The sequence below is a fragment of the Peromyscus eremicus genome, chromosome 13 (assembly GCF_949786415.1).
Source record: "Peromyscus eremicus chromosome 13, PerEre_H2_v1, whole genome shotgun sequence".
Classification (NCBI taxonomy): Eukaryota; Metazoa; Chordata; class Mammalia; order Rodentia; family Cricetidae; genus Peromyscus; species Peromyscus eremicus.
In genome coordinates this window covers 46,287,147-46,306,088 of record NC_081429.1, presented here as the reverse complement: position 1 = coordinate 46,306,088, position 18,942 = coordinate 46,287,147, and the positions used below count along the sequence as shown (strand labels likewise).

The 18,942-nt window shown below is 45.6% G+C and overlaps 1 protein-coding gene across 1 annotated transcript; it reads right to left on the bottom strand.

Moving 5' to 3' along the window:
• Positions 1-193: 193 nt before the first annotated feature.
• Mettl21a (methyltransferase 21A, HSPA lysine) lies at positions 194-14,302 on the bottom strand. Its single transcript, XM_059278413.1, has 4 exons — positions 13,875-14,302; positions 13,002-13,182; positions 11,546-11,657; positions 194-2,140 (listed from the first exon to the last, which is right to left on the bottom strand). Exons 2-4 carry the CDS (start codon positions 13,146-13,148, stop codon positions 1,743-1,745), a joined length of 657 nt encoding a protein of 218 aa, XP_059134396.1. The 5' UTR covers positions 13,149-13,182; positions 13,875-14,302; the 3' UTR covers positions 194-1,742.
• Positions 14,303-18,942: the final 4,640 nt, after the last annotated feature.

Genomic DNA, 18,942 nt, shown 5'->3' with positions numbered 1-18,942 from the left:
TTCCTGGACCTTCCATTAGTAGACAGCCATTGTTGGACTAGGTGGACCACACAGCCCGTAAGCCACTCAAATAACCCCCCCTCCTCCCCTCTCTCTCTTCTTCCCTCCCCCCCCCCCATTCTGTTCCTCCAGAGGGGACCCTGACTAATACAACTACAATTTTAAATAGATGTAGAAGACACAATGTCAGGTATTCTGATATCCAAAATATTTATTAAAAGAAAATGAGGCCTTCAATAGTCTATACAACAAATTCAACAAATTTCTATTACCAAATGCCATTGTGAGATCATAATGTGCTATGGTCTAAAGTGCTTAAGTTTTTAGTTAGACCTTAATGTAGAAGAAAAGCTTGTACTGATAACTTTATTCATAAAGTCTACTCAGAGAAAACCCAGTAACTTCTGGCTAGGGATGTCATAACTTGGGGTTAGTGTTTGCCTAGTATGCGCACAACCTTGGATTTGGTCCCTAGCGGCACAAAACATCAGTGGCCTCTAAATAGAATTTACCCTGCTCACGTGGTTATATGCTTTTTACTGATACTAGGGAAGGAAAAGGAAAGAGGCCTCCAGCAGCTCACAACCCACCAGGGAGCCTGCTATCTGAGGAGTGATTATAGGTAATAATACAGGGTTTGTATCTTGGGAGCTAACCTTTGTGAAGAAATGAGAGTTAACTTTTACAAACTGACATATTAAAAGGAAAAAAAAACCCACCTAGAACTAGATACAACATTGAACATTGAACAATAGTAGCTTGCTTTTCTACTTGTAGTATATCTCTTACAGGAAACCATTTTATATCTTCTTGTTTGGTCCAACATCATGCCCTTCCTTACCACATCTTATTGACCAGGCTGTAACCAACCTGGGTCAAATGCAGGTTTTCCTACCAGGCCTGTGCTGGCTCACTGGTTGGGGTGAGCACTGTGCTGGGGCTCCCTGGCTGGTAGTAGTCACTTAGATATTTGTAGACCTGGTAGATGTTCAGGGTAATGTTCGGTTGGCATCCCTGTGGAAGAAACTTTCAGCCCACAGTTTTATGTAATGTAATATGTAAAAATTTATTTTTATTTATTCCTTTGCTTACATACTTACCCCTGAAATCTGGCAAAAAGGTATGATACGAGAAACAGAAAATTCGTCCTCATCTCATGGTGCCTGAAACTATATGGTAAATGGGGTGTCATGGCACAAACCTGTAAGTAATCCCAGCACTCAGTGGGAGTGGCAAGAGAATCACTCCAAGTTTGAGGTCGGCCTGGTCTACACAGTTTCAGACCCAGCCAGCGCTACAGAGTAAGGCAAGGCCTTATCTCACAAAAAAGTAAGAGACTTCAACAGCACAACCCTTTCAGGAGTATGTGCAAGAAACCCTGTTTACACTCAGCAGACGAGAGACATTATACAGCCCGTGTATGACTGAATCTCACCAGTTTAAAGACACCTTTACACCGTTCTTTTCAGATCGTCAGTGGAAACTGCTTCCCAAGAGGGCACGCTGGGTAAGGAAAGAACATCAGCCACACCTCACGTGCACATTTACTGCTCAGCAGTGAGCCAATCATTACAGACAGTGACGGCAATGGGACAAGGTATGAATTTGTCTGCACAGAGCACATGTTCTCTGTTCCTTGAGCAGCTCTGGTTGGACAGACTTGCAGTCTGCCATCACATTAGCATGGGAGTTCTAGTTGTAAAACCTTAACTGACACATTCAATTCTTAGAAAATAATGCCACTACAAGTCCTTCCGCTGGTTTCTCTTTTGTGCTTTGTAAATATGTACATCCTTCTCAGGATCGTAGTGAACCTTACTCACAGTAAATTGCCTGTCCAGCATTGTTAAGAAGTTATTGTCCCGTTCATAGCGAATTCGGCAAGCTAAAAGAATCACAGAGCGGTTGCTACAGAGATGTTCCAGTGTTTGAAGAAGATCTGTGAAGGTATCTTCTAAGTATATGACATCAGCTCCAAGTATGAGATCAAATTCTCCAGGCGAAAAACTTTCCAAATTTTGTCCCCAAGTCAACTCCTTAACAACAACTTTGGGTTGGATATGGGGAGGTAAGTTGGCTTCAACATTTGACTTAAGAAATTCTAATGCTACTTGTCGATCCGTGATAGTCACATGAGCACCTACAATGTGGGACAAACAGAAAGTAAGGTGAACATCTTATGACCATAGTAGACAGAGAGGGTCTGCTCTGGTTAAAACAGGCATTATCTAAACATCCCAGATGTTATGCAGAGTACCACGACCTTCCATAGGCAGGTCACCAGTCCAGAACAAACTCCTTTTATGCTGTGTAAATAAAAGTAAACCTTCAGCTTGCTTCTGTGGCACACCTACTGTTTGCCAAAGTGGTTCTAGTAAACTGTAGCGTCACAGAGTAACACAAGCTGATGCTCCTGAATTCTCCAAGTGGGGCTGACCCAACCTTTGGGAGCATTCACCATTCAACTGGATCAGTGGGTTATAACCTTCAAATCAGTAGGGCTCAGGGTAAAATAAAATCCAAGAATGGAAAATGGAGAACCAGAACATGACTATCAAGATGAGAAGATACAAACCAAAAGTCTGCTTCGGAGGGACTGAAGTCAACACAGAGTTTTCACAAGAGACAGCTCAGCTGAGAACCTGCAGGGGACCGTCACGCTTCTCTGAAGCAGCTAAGCTGCTTGTGTGATCCATGCGTATCTACTGAAAAACTGTCCTCTGAATTACTGGACAGACTTGGTATGTACTGGGTATCATGTTAAAAGGCTAGTTCATGTTCTCCACGTGCTGCTCCACATGCCAATGAGGAGATTACTGGCACAGTATTTATTCATCTGTCTTTATGGGTTACTGAGTGAACTGTAAGATCTATTTGCTTTTAACCAATGTGGGAAAAGAGAAAACTGAACCACAGCCAACCATATTAGGTTAGTCTTATTATAGCTCATCTATAAAGTGTAATCATGTCTAGCTTTGGCATCAGAAAGTTTGAAATTTAAGTGTCTTATTCCTTCATAATAGTATCTTTCCTTTGTATATGTTTCCTAATCTCCCAAAGGATCCCAGCATCTTCCCCGTGGCAGCTTGCATCAGGTGTTTCTTATCTTGATAAAACACTAAGGCAGTGCGGAATTAAGTCTGAGGTTACAGGTCGAGATGGAGACACCGATAAAAATGCTCAAGCTGAATCTTCAAGCCTGGACCTACCACTCTGATTCGCTGACAGACTGTGTTGCCCAAAAAGCAGAATTCAGTGACTGTTCTCTGAGAGGGGAAACTGCACGCAGCCTTCCTGGTTTGAATTTGTACTTTTAATGTGTATTTCTGGGCAGGATACAGAGCACTCTCCTGGCAATACCAGAGTGATCTAATCAGCTAAGCTTCAGCTCGGTACTTTCTCTGAGAAACCTAATGCCTATCCTGGGGATCTCTACCTACTAGGTACTACTAACTTACTAGGTATTCCAGAGCTGGCATAGGATAATAATGCCAACGGAACATTATCCTGAACATCTACCAGGTCTACAAATATCTAAGTGACTACTACCAGCCAGGGAGCCCCAGCACAGTGCTCACCCTAGCCAGTGAGCCAGCACAGGCCTGGTAGGAAAACCTGCATTTGACCCAGGTTGGTTACAGCCTGGTCAATAAGATGTGGTAAGGAAGGGCATGATGTTGGACCAAACAAGAAGATATAAAATGGTTTCCTGTAAGAGATATACTACAAGTAGAAAAGCAAGCTACTATTGTTCATAAATGACAATGGAAATGGAAAGGGACCTAGTGAAAATCCAGTGGGCTGTCACTCAGGAATGGAAAAACAATTTGTAAACCTCTGTCGTCACTTTTAGTTTTTGTTTTGTTCTTTCATTTGGTTGGTTGGTTGGTTTTTGGTTTTTTGAGGCAGGGTTTCTCCGTGTAGCCCTGACTGCCCTGGAACTCACCCTGTAGACCAGGCTGGCCTTGAATTCAGAGATCTGCCTGCCTCTGCCTCCCCGAGGCCTGGGATCAAAGGTGTGCGTCACCACCACTGCCTAGCATCGTTTTTTGTTTTATAAGCACTGCTTTACTTTTGATTAAACATTCAAACATAACCATGTGCTAGAAACACAAAGCTGAGCAAGAAGATCCTCACCTGGAGCAAAATCTAATGAGTGCGAGAAAGCTAAGAACCATGATGCAGTGGGAGGCAGAGCAGCAGGAATGTGCTGTGCACCGGGAATCACAGTCAGAAATTCCTCAAGAGAGGAAGAGGCCAAAGGAAGAGAAACCTGAACTCACACTAAGAAAAGGCCATGAGCTGGGGAAGGAGAAAGGTCCTTCAAGGCAAAAGGCAGCAGGCATGAGCAGTGCGGGTCCTGGGAACTTCTCAAAGCATGAAAGAAGCTGAGGAGCTGTGCAGGAGGAGATGACAAAGCCTTACCAACAAGCCGGGGATGTGGTCTGCAGCAACAAAAAGGCACAGAGCACACCGTCAATTAATTGCACCTTTTAGATAAGTATCTGGCAGCTACTCCAGGAAGTGAGAAAGCAGAGAGACCAGGTGGGAGGAGGCTGCAGTCATGCAGGGGACAGATGGTGAAGGCTGGAGTCAGCAGTAGAGAAATAGTTAAGACAGACTCCACAGAGTTCAGGGCTGTTGAATTCGGAACCTCAACCCATCAACTCTGTGGTCCATTCATTATAGCACATGAAGAGAACAGATAGGCTCTCCGTGTCATGCAGGATGAGACTGACCATACACCTATCCCTCAACTCTGGTGACTACCTGGACAAGGATACTAACTCAGAACAAGGGAGGAAACGCTGGGTTTATCTCGTGCTGCCTGAGGTACTAGGAAATAGCCAGGGAGTGGTGCTAGTTTTCCGGGTCCACGGCTCAGCAGCTGTATGGAACGACAGCAAGCCATCCGACATCCTCCTGAGCACGTATTTCAGGAGAGGCGTCTCCAGGCCTAACTGGGCATCAAAGCACATGGGAGATTTTTTTAATGCAACCCAACTAACAGAATCCTAGCTTCAAAATGGGATTTTTACCCCCATCTATAAATAGTTCCCAAGTAGCATAAAGATTCAGGAGATTTTCAAACTAAAACCCTAGTTTGAAAGTCAAAACTAGATTCAAAGTCTTGCCATAATCCATAGCTTTACAACCTTGGGCAAGTTATTTACTCTCTATTAACTCTTTGTCAACACTTGAGGAAAACCCATAAGCAAGTCCACTCTGAGACTGATACTGGGAAGATACAGCCCAACCGCACACAAGAGTGCTCCTCTTTCTGAGGAAGCCTCACGCCCAATACTAACATCCTGCAAAGCATCATCTACTTTTTATGCAATCTGTCTTTATCTAGTCCTTCCCTCGGGACTTAGAATGTAAGTTGCTTCCTAAGATGCCCATTCTCCTGCCTGGTCACCCTATGCTCCCCACACTGTCCCAGGAGGCACTGGTAGGTAATTCTTGGATTCAGGGATAAATGACTGGGTACCAAACCATGACCTTTAAGGAGAGAATAACCAATCCCTTTCCAAAATGTTTCAAAATCACATGTTTTACTTCTGTTACTATTTTTTAATTTTTTTTCTGTTTTTAATATCAAAATTTCTCCAATCTAATACTTTTTAGTGAGTATGAAAATCATGCAGCCACACAAATGCTTATGACAGGCATCTGAAGAAAGAAACACACACACACACACTGTGATTATGAAAATACAGATGGAGAAAAGAAAACGAAAGGAAATACATCAAAATGCAAATAGGAATTCTGCTGCAAGGATAATTATTTTTGCAATAGACTTGCATCAGTCTTACTATTTTTCATGATTTCCAAAAAGTCATCAATCTAGTTGGTTCATGTAAGTTTGTTTATTTGTTTGGTTTTGGTTTTTCGAGGCAGAGTTTCTCTGTGTAATAGTCCTAGCTGCCCTGGAACTCACTCTGTAGACCAGGCTGGCCTCGAATTCACTAAGATCCTCCTGTCTCTGCCTCTCAAGCGCTGGGATTAAAGGCATGCGTCACCACCGCCCGGCTTGTTTTTTAAGTTTTAAGCTATGTGTATGTATGTATGTATGTGTATGCGTGTGTGAGTGCAAGTGCCCACAGAGTCCAGAAGAGCAGGCTGGATCCGTTGGAGCTGGAGTTACAGTCAGTTGTTGGCACAGCCGTATCTGAATGGAATGGCAGAAGTCATAAAGCCAGCACAGCTGCTTGACAAAGATCCAGTTGAGCTGAGCCACATGATGGCCGCCATGTCACCTTTGGTTTTCATCTCCACCTGTTACATACTTGGGGCACTCTTAATATTTGTACAATTTGGGGATGTTGGATTGATGGGAAATTCCTTATGAATAATTTATGCCTTCTCCCAGGAATGCTGCTTCTAAGCTTCCCCAGGAAAGTCCTGAACATACTATCCCCCCGCCCCCACTTTGAGGGAGATATCCTTATCTACTTGAAGGTCTTTCTTATGCCTTGGAGGTTGTGATACATAAAGAAGAAGTCAGAGGTCTCTTTATGAGGTACCAAGACATTCTTGAAACATCTCTCCCTGTACTTACACTGGAACAACATATTCAAAACAAAGTAAATTCAAAAAGGTCAACAAGATTCAGTGGGCTAGAGGAATTGTACATAGTTCATATTACAAGCTTCTTCCCACTGTACACTCAGACAATTATGTGGCATCCAACTCTGCCCTACATAGAGACATATTGATAAGTAAAGTATGGAGTGGAAAGATGATAAAAGTATGAGATGTTAGGACCTCCCTCTCTTAGAAGTTAGCTCATGTAGAGCCACTATAATGTCATATGACCAAGGAACAACAGAATGCCAGGATTAGACACATAGACCAATTCTATAAAGATATAAATGTGAACATTGATCGTATTATGCCAGAATTTGAATAATAACTGCATCAGCTTTAGCCTGAGGGTTTTTCCTGGGCACCCTGACCACTAAGAGTTAATAATACACTGCTTGGGACATGGCAAAATGCCCAGGGTGGTTGAAGATTTTGTTTTGGTCTAATGTCCTTGAAGCAACAAAAACAACCAGCCTGAACACAGGCTGTCATATGCCTCTAGATTCTCAAAAATTGGGTTATGGGGTTAAAGAGTAAGAATGATAACTCTGTTTATTAATGATGTCAAAACTTGAGGAAAAATGATTGGAAATGATAACTCTGTTCTGTTATAGTTTATTAATGATGACTAAAAGATGAACAAAAGGAAGTGAAACACATGTCCAAAAACACAAATGATATGATCTATGTTTTGGAACATCATGAATGTATCCCTGCTAACTAAATTCTGTATAAATAAACACTCTGGCTGCTAGTCAGTCAGGCTGCAAGATTCTCCTGACCACCATGGCCTGGCTCACTTCCTTCTCCCACCAACTCCTTACACCCTTACACCCTCTGCAGGACCCATCCACAGCCGGGAATGGCTCCCGGCAAGTTGTGAACCTGAAGTGGGTGTTGGGAACCAAACTCAGGTCCCGTGCAAGAGGTAGGTCATCACAACATGCTCTTCTCTGCCTAGCCATCTCTCTAGCCCCCAGTTCCTTCATGACTTATTCCCAGACTATATGAGTATCCCAGTATCTGAGTGGCTGGTACTGTTCAAGGGTCAAGGACACAGAATGAGCGATGGTTTCACTTCATTCCGAAATAGTGTTTGAAAAACTTTATCCTCACTTCTTCACCCCCCTCCATCTAGATTTCTCATTAGAAAAAGAAGCACCGAGAATAGCAGCACGCGCACGTGCACACCCCACAGTACACCTTCCGTCGGCTAATGAGCTACTCTAGCTAATATGGATGGATGGTGACTAGCCCATGCTGAGCCTCACTGTGGAGTCAGCACTGTCACTATCCCCATTTGACAGACAGAGAAGTCACTGATAGAGGTTAAACACTGTGCCCAAGACCAAACAGCTGCAACAATCAAGGAATCAAAATTAATTCCAACTACAACCATATATGTATGCACTAACACGTCTCTACACCAGCCAACAAAATTTTGCCTGTGTTTTGTGGGGTGGGGTTCAGGGTAACAGACAAAGAACCTTAATGCCAGCTCCTGTGCCTGACAAGATTGCTTTTGAGTCTCAGATCTCTGCTGATAAGGACACTGAACGTGGCTGAATGTCTCAAAATACCAGTTTCAGTTGAAAATAAAAATTAAAAGTAATGTATAACATACATGGCAATGTCATAAGGATCATCTAAGGATAATAAAAGACATGGGGCCAACAAGAGTCTCATCAATGACTTAATGGTGTTGTGGGTGGGATGCCCTGGGCTGTGGGGCCACAGACAACAATTAAAACATCAATAGATTCATGTGTAGCCACTAAGCCAAAGGAAAAACATCATTATGGTTTTGCTTCTAGACAGACAGAACAATCAATTAATGTGTACCTTAAAATTTTTTTAACCTTGGTTTTTATGTTATGTGTATGGGAGTTCTGCCTGCATGGATGTCTGTGTACCACGTGCACAGTTTCTACAGAACCAGAAGAGGGTGCTGGACCCCCTGGCACTGAGGTCATAGGCTTCTGTGGACAGCCACGGGGGCACTTGGAATCCAACCCAGGTCCTCTGAAGAGCAGCCAGTGTTCTTAACTTCTGAGCCGTTCCTAGCCTCTATGGGTACTTTTACCCACTAACCCCGCCACTGCTCTCCAATCAAGACTGAAGAAAACAATACAGACTTGTAGACCGGAAACAGAAAAGAGAATACTGAAAAATAAGAAGTCATCAGAGAAAAGGGTGGGAAAAGAGGGGCTTAGCTTGGGCCTAAAATACCCATAGAGTACAAATAATTCAATGTTCTGCAACTTCAGATGATCCCCTGCTGTGGGATGTATGGCAAATGTGTTGCTGATTAATCAATAAAACACTGATTGGCCGTTGGCTAGGCAGGAAGTATAGGCGGGGCAAGTAGGAGAATAAAGCTGGGAAGTGGAAGGCTGAGTCAGAGAGACACTGCCAGCCACCACGATGAGAAACAGCATGTGAAGATGCCAGTAAGCCACGAGCCATGTGGCAAGGTATAGATTAAAGGAAATAGATTAATTTAAACTGTAAGAACAGTTAGCAAGAAGCCTGCCACGGCCATACAGTATAAAAGCAATATAAGTCTCTGTATGTGTTTACTTGGTCGGGTCTGAGAGGCTGTGGGACTGGCAGGTGAGAGAGATTTGTCCTGACTGTGGGCCAGGCAGGAAAACTCTAGCTACAAATGGCATCCAACGTGGTGGCAAAAGTTTCCACCTAAAAACTGAGAAAAAAGATTCTAAAACGGAGCTAAAAACAGTTCCTAATTGTCTCTCTCAAATGAGCGGCAGCTGTGGGTTTGAGCTACTGGTGGGTTCCTAGTGCTCGACCTGCAGTATGGCAGGAATGAGGCCTCTGCAAGTGGCACATTAAGCTGCATGGTGGATTTAGCCTTTGCAGGTACAAAACAAAAAAAAGAGGTTTCTGGACTACACACTGTTTGGATAAAAGCATAGACCCACAATAGCTCCCAGAGCTGGTGGTAAACATAGCCATGTTGGGAAGCTGAGGTGGGCAGAGCCAGCAGCCACAGCTGCTGCAGTTTAAAGCAATAGATTCACAATAAGACAGATTCAGATGTAATAGTTTACAATGTGTGTAAAAGATACGTAGGCTTGAAAGAGACAAAAAAGGTGATATATAGAGTTATAGAAACAAATACATAGTTTTAAAAAATAAAGTCTTTAAAGAGACAGTAAAATTAATATAAAAATAAGCCACATAAAGATGAATATTACACAGAGAATCTGGATTGTGTTGTCTTTGAGATTTTTAACTGCAGAAAAACATTTGATTGTAAAAGCTGTTGAGTTAAACCAATATATATATTTTAAAGATACCTTGACTTCAAAATTTGGATATAAGGATATGTTGCTTTGGAAAAGAGTCTCTGCTTTTGTTCCCACAGAAAGCCAGAGGCTATGGATTTGTTCAAGATTAAGATACATCAGGTTTGACCAGTCAAGACCCCCTGAAGGTCTCCGATGACACCATGGCCCAGATGATCCAACATCCAGAATGGTTTGAAGGCATCTGGCTCAGACGATACAGCCTCATGGACTATTCCATGATTCTAAAATTTTCTTTGTTTCCCCATAAGATACAGCACCCCCTTCCAGCAGGAAGTAGTAAGAGAAGCTATGCCCAAATTCCCAAATTATATGTAATTTTACTTTGTTAAGGTTAAAACCTTCCTTTTTGAAAAAAAAAAAGGGGGGGGAAGTGCTGTGTTATGTATGGCAAATGTGTTGCTGATTAATCAATAAAACACTGATTGGCCGTTGGCTAGGCAGGAAGTATAGGCGGGGCAAGTAGGAGAATAAAGCTGGGAAGTGGAAGGCTGAGTCAGAGAGACACTGCCAGCCACCATGATGAGAAACAGCATGTGAAGATGCCGGTAAGCCACGAGCCATGTGGCAAGGTATAGATTAAAGGAAATAGATTAATTTAAACTGTAAGAACAGTTAGCAAGAAGCCTGCCACGGCCATACAGTATAAAAGCAATATAAGTCTCTGTGTGTGTTTACTTGGTCGGGTCTGAGAGGCTGTGGGACTGGCAGGTGAGAGAGATTTGTCCTGACTGTGGGCCAGGCAGGAAAACTCTAACTACAATCCCCCCTCCCCCAGGTCAGTTTCCCCCAGGAACCAGTAGCGTTGGGATTATTAGCCTGGGAGCTTTTTACAAATGCAAACTCTTGAATCCCCCTCCCAAGCCATGAACCAGAAACCACCCTGTAAGAAGAGGCTCAGGTGACAATACTTAGGTGGCTGATACGACAGATGAAACCCTAGAAGTTAGTGTGTCTTTATCACTGGTTAACTTGAACAATGAGTCAGAAGTTGTAGAAAGAAGTCAACAGCGAGTTTAAAAAAAAATGAAACTTTAAAATGTTCTAGCCCAAAAATAAATAATGTTCTAAGCAGCCAAGCACAGTGGCACAACATGCCTATAATCCCAGCTACTTTGGAGGCTTACAAATTCAAGGCCAGCCTGGCCAGCGGTCCCATATCAGATGAAGAGTGATAGATAGGTTGGTATCAACTAAGAATTACAGACCATGAATATAATTTCTTAAAATTAGATGTCAGTGTACACTTGAGGGACCCATCCTCCCTAGGAGGGAAAAACCAGCTACTTTCTCAACAACGAAGGACAACGATTGTTCCCTTACCTCACAGGATCGGGTCTAGTAGTCTATGGACTTAGCACTTTAAGCCAAAGAAACTGTGCACAGGGTTGTTGTCCAGTTCTACTGTTTGCATCATACAATCAGAGAACAGGGTGACCTCTCAGTAGAAGTATGAACAAGAGGATGACAGGAGAAGAAATTACTGTCAGCCCCCAGGGCGGAGAGCACCGGCAGGTGGCCCACAACTCATAAGCGTGGGAGGAAGAAGTTAACACAGTCAGGGAACAGCAAGCGTACCTCTCAGTGAGCTCTGCTCACGAGGGAGTGAGCTGGCCCATTGCACTCACCCAGCAGGGCAGCCACTATGCCCACCAGCCCTGTGCCAGCACCCAGCTCCACAGCAGAGCGGCCTCTGAGCTCCACGGCACCCATCTCCAGATACGTGGAAAGGACAATGGCCTGAGTCAAAAACACAATGGGATTATGATTAAGGTCAGCCAGTCACAAAGAGCTGATACGGGGCTGGAGAGATGGCTCAGAGGTTAAGAGCACTGGCTGTTCTTGCAGAGGTCCTGAGTTCAATTCCCAGCAACCACATGGTGGCTCACAACCATCTGTAATGAGATCTGACACCCTCTTCTGGCATGCAGGCAGAACACTGTATACATAATAAATAAATCTTTAAAAAAAAAAAAAAAAAAAGAGCTGATACGGCTTCAAGATGCCAAATGCTGTCAGGAAGAACAATGACCAAACGTATCCATATCCATATTCTCTCTCTCTCTCTCTCTCTCTCTCTCTCTCTCTCTCTCTCTCTCTCTCTTTCTCCCCCCCCCTTCTCTCTCCTTTCTCCCTCCCTCCCTGCCTGCAAAGTATAATTCCTCAAGAACAGGACCTTACCTGCTGCTATAAGGTAACCTATTAGAGCAGACACAGGCACAGTGTGCCCAGCACTCCTTATGTAGAGTACATGCTAACCAGTGAACAGCTCTACATCTAAAAAGCTTAATGTTTTATGTGTCACAGCACATTTCGTGAGGTTTAGAAACCATTCTGGAAGAAATGACTTGAATGATCTTTGCTTTTCTTCAAGGCAATATCGGGTTCCTGAGCCAAACTAAAAGAAGCATTATAACACCCACGGTTCTCTGGGCCCTGCTGCTGGGTCACTGCCCAGCAGAGACCCTGGTCACGTTCTGGGCATCAGAAGGTAGGTTTCTACCAAAAGTTTTAGAATTCCACATGTTCAGTGAGCATTTGCTTACAATCCCATACTTTTTACTCTTTTTCCCCTCACAACTATATACTAGGCGTATAATGGAAGTGTCTTCATGCCGATCATTTATTTAGCAGCCAAAGACAGAACTATCAGAAGCAGAAAAGCAAGAATCTCTTTGAACCATGGAAAACTTAAAGCATGATGTTGTCGGGCTCTGTCTCCACACGTTCTTTGTGTGATATTTCAGAAACTAACTTAATGAGTGACCAGGACAAAGAGGCTCCTGCTTTCCTGTCAGTTTTCTGATATTCACTGGGCAATCACTGGTCTGTCATTTCACTTCCCTCAGCTTTCAAAATTCGATGTGTGTAAGAGGACACAGGAATGATGAAAAGCTTGTAAACTGGGGTAGTAATGGGTGCACTGCCATGAACATACTGAACAACCCAGTGATTTTTGCATACTTCACATTGGCGGAGAGCATATGTGAATTCGATCTCAATAAAGCAATCAATTTTCTTTTTAAAATATAGTCTAGTCTTACGATGGTGGACATTTCCAGAGGCCCTCCAGAGCTGACTTACCGCATCCCAAACCACTGCTGCGACTCCCAGTTGCCTCCAGTCCTGACGGATCTGGATGGTGTGGTTTGCAAAAGAGAAAGTGGCAAGAGGCTTGTGGAACTTCTGGAGTCCTATGGCCGCGCTCTCCTCATAGGGCACCAGGGCCATTTCTCCTGAGTCTAACTCCGCAACTTGCTGAGACCTGTCATGCAAAAAGAATCCTGAGTGACGTCGTATCTTAAGTAACTTTAAAAAGCTATGGAAGCTATTCTACAAATTCAAAGTAAGAAACAGGTTGAAGTACATCCAATTTCTTCGACAACTTTTCCTGAGTCTTACGGGGGAATGAAATTTGGCTTTGAGTTCCTGTCAACTGATACCTCTGGGGGAAAACACCCAGACCTCGCCAACTCCGTGAGGGACGCCCTACAGGCTCCTGCTACTCTGCATGGGTTTGGAGCTCCATAAAGGTGCAAGAAGTGCCAAGTGACAGCCCTGGGCATCTGACCTGTCCCGACACGACAGAACACCACTTCCCGACTTCCATATTTTTGGTATTTTCTTGGTCTTCCCGCCTACATCCCCACGTCTAGCTGGGACAATGGAGCCGAATGGATATTTAGGCTGAATCTTAACGGTCCGCCCTGACTTTTGATCCCCGCTGGCTCGCTATGGCGGTGGACAGTCACTCTGAAGGCTGGAGTCGACCACGCTGGCGGAAATCCGCGCTGAGCAAAGCTGCACATCTGCAGGCTCCCCCACCCCGGTCCCGCCCGCCACCTCTGGACCACAGATGCGCCGTCCTCACGCCCGCGACAGGGTCCCGAGAGCCCGCCGCGGGTGGAAAGAGGACTCGGCGGGGCGATCCACCCCGCCCTCTGGGACCTTCGGGACCTTGGCGGGAGGGAGGAGACGGAGCTCGCAAGCCACCCCGCGGCGACTCAAGGCTGATACTCTTCCCGGAGGGTTCCCCGAGCCGCGCAAGCGCACTAGCCTTCCCTCGCGTGCCAAGCTCCGCCTTAAAAGGGCCGGTGGACAGGAGGCGGGCGGGAGCGGCTTCCGGGAAGGTAGGCTCGGGCTTCCGGTCCGTCACTTTCATGGCGCTGCACTGGGTTGAGCCCGGTTCTTTCGTTCCTCTTTTCGTAGGGCCCCACGGTTTTGGGGGGCGCCAGGAAGGGAGGGCGAGTGCGCAGGGGCGTGGGGTGCTCTGCACCGGCTGCGCTCTTGGGCCGGTCTTGTTTTACAAAGTGGACAGGTCGTGGTGAAGTTGGTTCCCGGGGACGCGTGGCCAAGTAGGGTACGAAGCGAAGTCACTGTCGGTTTTGTGGCCGTGAAAGTGGGAAAGTCACGCCGGGCATCTCTTTACTAGGGCGCGGGTTGGGTGGGGAGGAGTGGCCGTGCGGCGTCCCGGCCGGGTTTGGAGCCGGACCACGTGCAGCCGGCTCGGGCGCTCGCCTCGCTCTGTGACACCCAGCCGGCCGACATGGCCACCTTTCTAGATTCTGCCCTACGGCCTCGGCTGCAAACCCCGGTCCCCGACCCCGCCACCCGAGGGTCTCCGGGTGCTTAGCCCCGCCCAGCCGGCAGGCGGCGTGCCTGACCTCCGCATTTCCAGCACCAGCCCGCGCAGGACTAGGGACAGGTGACTTGGAGTAAACTGTGGAAACCAGTAAGCCAGTAAGATCCCTTTCCTCAAGTTACTGAGTTTTCTGTCTGGGTCATTTTTTTTCCTCTCCATTTTTCTCTTAGTACGTCTTCTCCTTACTTGCTCCATGGGTCTGTGTTGTCTCAGCCTCTCAGCTTCCCTCTTTCGTTTCCTTATTTTTAAATCACACTGTTTTTCCGCTGGGAGAAATGTTAATTACTCCGATTTATTAAGTGAATACTTAAAGGACTTGGGTCTTACACTCAGGAGCTCTTTAGCACAAGGTCCCCAGTTGGAGCAGAAGTGAGATAGAAACCTTTGCTGTAATTGTGCCCATCTGGGGATGTTGCAGCATAACTTAGGGGCAGGAGAACAGGGGTGTGAGCAAGCTAGGAGACTTCAAAAGTGAGGTACAGGGGCCTGGAGTGACGACTTAGAGCTTTGAGAGCACCTGTTGCTCTTGCAGAGGACGCAGGTTCAGTACCCAGCACCCACCTAATGGCTCACAAACACCCAAGACTCCAGTTCCAGGGGCCCAGTGCCCTCTTCTGACCCCAAGCACGCATATGGTGCACATATATATGTACAGTCAAAAGAGTCATACACAATAAAAAATGGCATACAAAAGAAGTGTAAATGAAGTAAATGTTTGAGTGTGGGTGTTGAGCTGTTTGGCAAGGTAGGAATTCTTTTGGGAGACTCTCCAGGCATATAAGAACTTCTGGGTTGTCCACTTGACTCTCAGTGTCAGCATCAGAGGAGGACTCATTAATTAAACTGCAATTCTAAGAACTGAGAAAGCACTTCACTGACAGCCTCATTTGATTGGGTTTTGGTTGTGTTGCCCATTATTTGTTTAACTGTGTAAAGATGTGTTGCTGTTTTACCTTGCCTGCCTAAGGCACCTGATTGGTCTAATATAGAGCTGACCGGCCAATAGCAAGGGAGAAAGTATAGACAGGGAGAGTAAGGAGGAGGAGGAACTTAAGGTGGGGGCGGGGAGAAAAGGAGAGGCCAGGGAGACACCAGGGGCCAGCCAGCCAGACACAGAGGAAACAAGAAAGTAGGATATACGAATGAAAGGAAGGTAAACAGCCCGGAGGCAAAATGTAGATGAATAGAAACAGGTTAAATTAAGTTAAAAGAGCTAGTGGGATAAGCTTATGCTAAGGCCCAGCATCACGATAAGTCTCCATGTCTTTATTGGTTGTCTTTGGTTGTCAGCCCAAAGAAAATGCCAAATACGTGATTGTTTAGTTTTGTTTCAGGCAGGCTCTCCCTCTATAGCCTGGCCTTTTCTGGAACTCATGACAATCCTCCTGCCTCAGCTTGCTGAATGCTGGTATCATATGTGTGAGCCACCATACTGGGGGCCTTACTTTCAGTCTTGTTGGGGATATGCAAAAGGGTCTACTCTTTGTGTTGTCTGGGGATGATTCTAAAGTGCATTTAAATATAATGATCCATAGAATTGTGTTTTCCTTCTAGGAAGATGGCTTGGGCTCATGTCTGTGGTCTTTGTGGGACATTAGAACCAGACAGGGAACATGCTTGGTGCCTCCTCCAGATGGGCAGCCTCCCTGTGCACCTCCACAGGATGGTGGGTGGCCACCTTCCTGCACACTCAGGGTAGACTAGCGTTCAGATACGGCAGAGGCCATTAGTTGAGAGTGAAGGAGTTCGGGGAATGCCACCCTGAAGTGGAAAGGCTGGGGATGCTATTTTCTACTGAGGTTACTAGGGGCTTTCTCTGGAGTGTCCTTCTTCTCCTTGGACAACTCTTCCAAAACAGAAAACACTGGTCATGGATCCCCTCTGCTGGCAAGTGCCTCAGCTAGGGAGGACAGAACCCCAGGAGGTCATTGTCTTGCTCAGATGGCCTCCATCACAACAGAGTCCGCTCTTCTGACAGGGCCTCCCTGAGACAGCTTTCATTACTTGAGAGCTTTTGTTCCTAACAAGGTATTTATGCCCCTCTGTTTTCCCCTTCTCCCTCTCACAGCTTGTATCAGCGCCTTCCCCAAGAAGGCCCACGTTCCTGTTGCTTTCTGTAGTCCAGGGTCCTCTAAGTTTCCAGATCTCAGAGGCTTAAAGGTATTCACTTTCCTTTCCTCTGCTTCACCCTGCATATAATAGAATTGCCTTTTCTTCTCAGTCTGTCTGCAGTCAATGCACTCAAAGACACGATTATTAAACCTTCAGAGATAGGTAAGTGGAAAGATCCCTCCATGCTGCAGTAGCTCTGTGTGTGTGTGTGTGTGTGTGTGTGTGTGTGTGTGTGTGTGTGTACACATGGCATGTGTGCCATGGCACGTTTGTGGAAGGAAAGCACCTTTGTGTGTATAGTCTTCACTTTCCTCGTCTGGGACAGGATGGCACTGTCCGCAGCAGCAGGTGCCATGTTAGCTGGCCTGCAAGCTTCTGGGAGTCCTCCTGGCTTCTCTGTGTCACTGTAGGAACACTGGGATTACAGACACGTGGCCTTAGTGGTCCTGGGGATCCAAATTCAGGCCCTACCCACGGAACCATCCCCCTAGCTCTGCAACACCCTCTTGTTTTTATCAGCCAAACAAAAACTGCCTACTCCCATCATGCAGCATCTCCAAGAAGAATCCAGGAGGATGCTTCTATTGTCCTTCCTGTTTTCTGGAGTTCTTCCGTGTTTGAGGTCACAGAAGCAGCAGTCACCTTGCTACAACTTGGTTACTTATTCCTCTCACCTCCCACCAAGTGGGAGCCTAACCCGAGGCTTTATGTAGACTTCAGAACTGCTGTGGGCATCTGCTGTTGTTGCCTGCCCAGCGTCTATTTCCTGTTTTCCTGGAGCAGTTCTCCTGCTAATGGTCAGAACCCCGCTTCTGGGATCCAAGTTCTGCGTCAGCCCCCAGTCTACACCTTACAGATGCCCCTCTACTTACCAAGTGGTTCCACTCAGATAAGCCCATTGTCAATCAAAAATACCGGGCATTGAAAATGCACAGACTACCCTGAACCTAACATCATACACCTTGGGAACACAGAATGCTGCAGACAGTCCATTGTTTCTCCTTGTGACCATGCGGCTGACTGGAAGCTGCACCTTGCTGCCCTGTTCAGCATCCCTAGGGAGGTTCGTGCTGCGTATATCACCAGCCTGGGAAAAGCGCCAAGCTCAAAGTATGGTTTCTATTAAATGCACATCATGTTTACAGTGATGTAAGGTCAAATTATTACAAGTTGAGAATTGTATTAGCTGTGAGGGCTTATGTCTCAGTTTTCCGTATATAAAATAAGAATCATGAGATGACTGAATTAAAAAATGAGGAAGGTACTGAGTTCCTACTGAGAACTGTTTCCCTAAACAGGACACCACATGTAGTAGTTGCTGTTCCTGCTCTATATTTGGGGTGTACTATCCTGGGACCCAATTCTATGACCAGGCACAGGTCCCAGGCCTGGCCGTTGGGCACATTCCTTCCATCTGAAACACACATGCATTAGAAGTGAACATGTGGATAAAGCGAGGCTTGATCAGAGCCCATCCTAAGGCTTGGCCCACTCAGATAATCAGGTGAAGGAGGGAAGCTTCAAGTGGTCCAGTCTCTGCTCCCAAGAGAACTGAACCAGTAGGGAATGGTCCTGATAGAGGGAGAGGTGGTTTCTGTTACTGCCCTCTGACCACCTGGATCCAGTCAGCCTAGAATTTTCCATTATGTGAGCCATTAAATTCTTTAATTAGATTACGCCCTTTGAGATGTTTTTTTGGTGTTGTTTTTCTGTAGAAGGAAAATATTCAGTCTGGCTGATCCCTTGAACAAAGAAGATAAAAAATCATGCTAAAAAAAATTCAAGCTCATGATTGTCAGAGTGCTGTGGAAATGGAGAAGCAGATGCCTGCAGAAACCCAGGGGCAGAGCTGCTAGGCTTCCAAGTATTTCTAGTACTAAGCCCTTCCTGGATACATGTGGACTCCGGGGACTCCGTGGGTACCAGAGTAATGGGGTAAAGTATCCTTTATGCTTAATGTTGCTTGAGTATCTGATACATACAGCCCAGGATCCTAATGAATAGGTGAATTGTAGTTTGGATTTTGTTCTTGTGTTTTAGTAAGTCATGTAGACAGAACACAAACATTCTGTAAGTTCCTCATACATGACTTAGTGATGCTAACTGGTCATCACATTTGCCAGAGCAACCTTGTCCTGATAGATGAAGGCTAGTCTGAACTGTGTGTTAACAGACATCCGGTTCCTACCACACAGTCAGCAAATGGCTCGGGTTAGAATAGGCTCCATAAATATTTATGGCATGGCAGGCCAGGTGTGATGGTTCACACCT

Bases quoted from the DNA above. Each gene is read 5' to 3' on its own strand.
- Mettl21a (XM_059278413.1), bottom strand. From the start codon at position 13,148: ATGGCCCTGGTGCCCTATGAGGAGAGCGCGGCCATAGGACTCCAGAAG. The intron at 11,658-13,001 runs GTAAGTCAGCTC...TTTTTGACTCAG, and splicing joins CAGCAGTGGTTTGGGATGCG to GCCATTGTCCTTTCCACGTA. The intron at 2,141-11,545 runs GTGAGTGCAATG...CCCACATTGTAG, and splicing joins CATAGTGGCTGCCCTGCTGG to GTGCTCATGTGACTATCACG.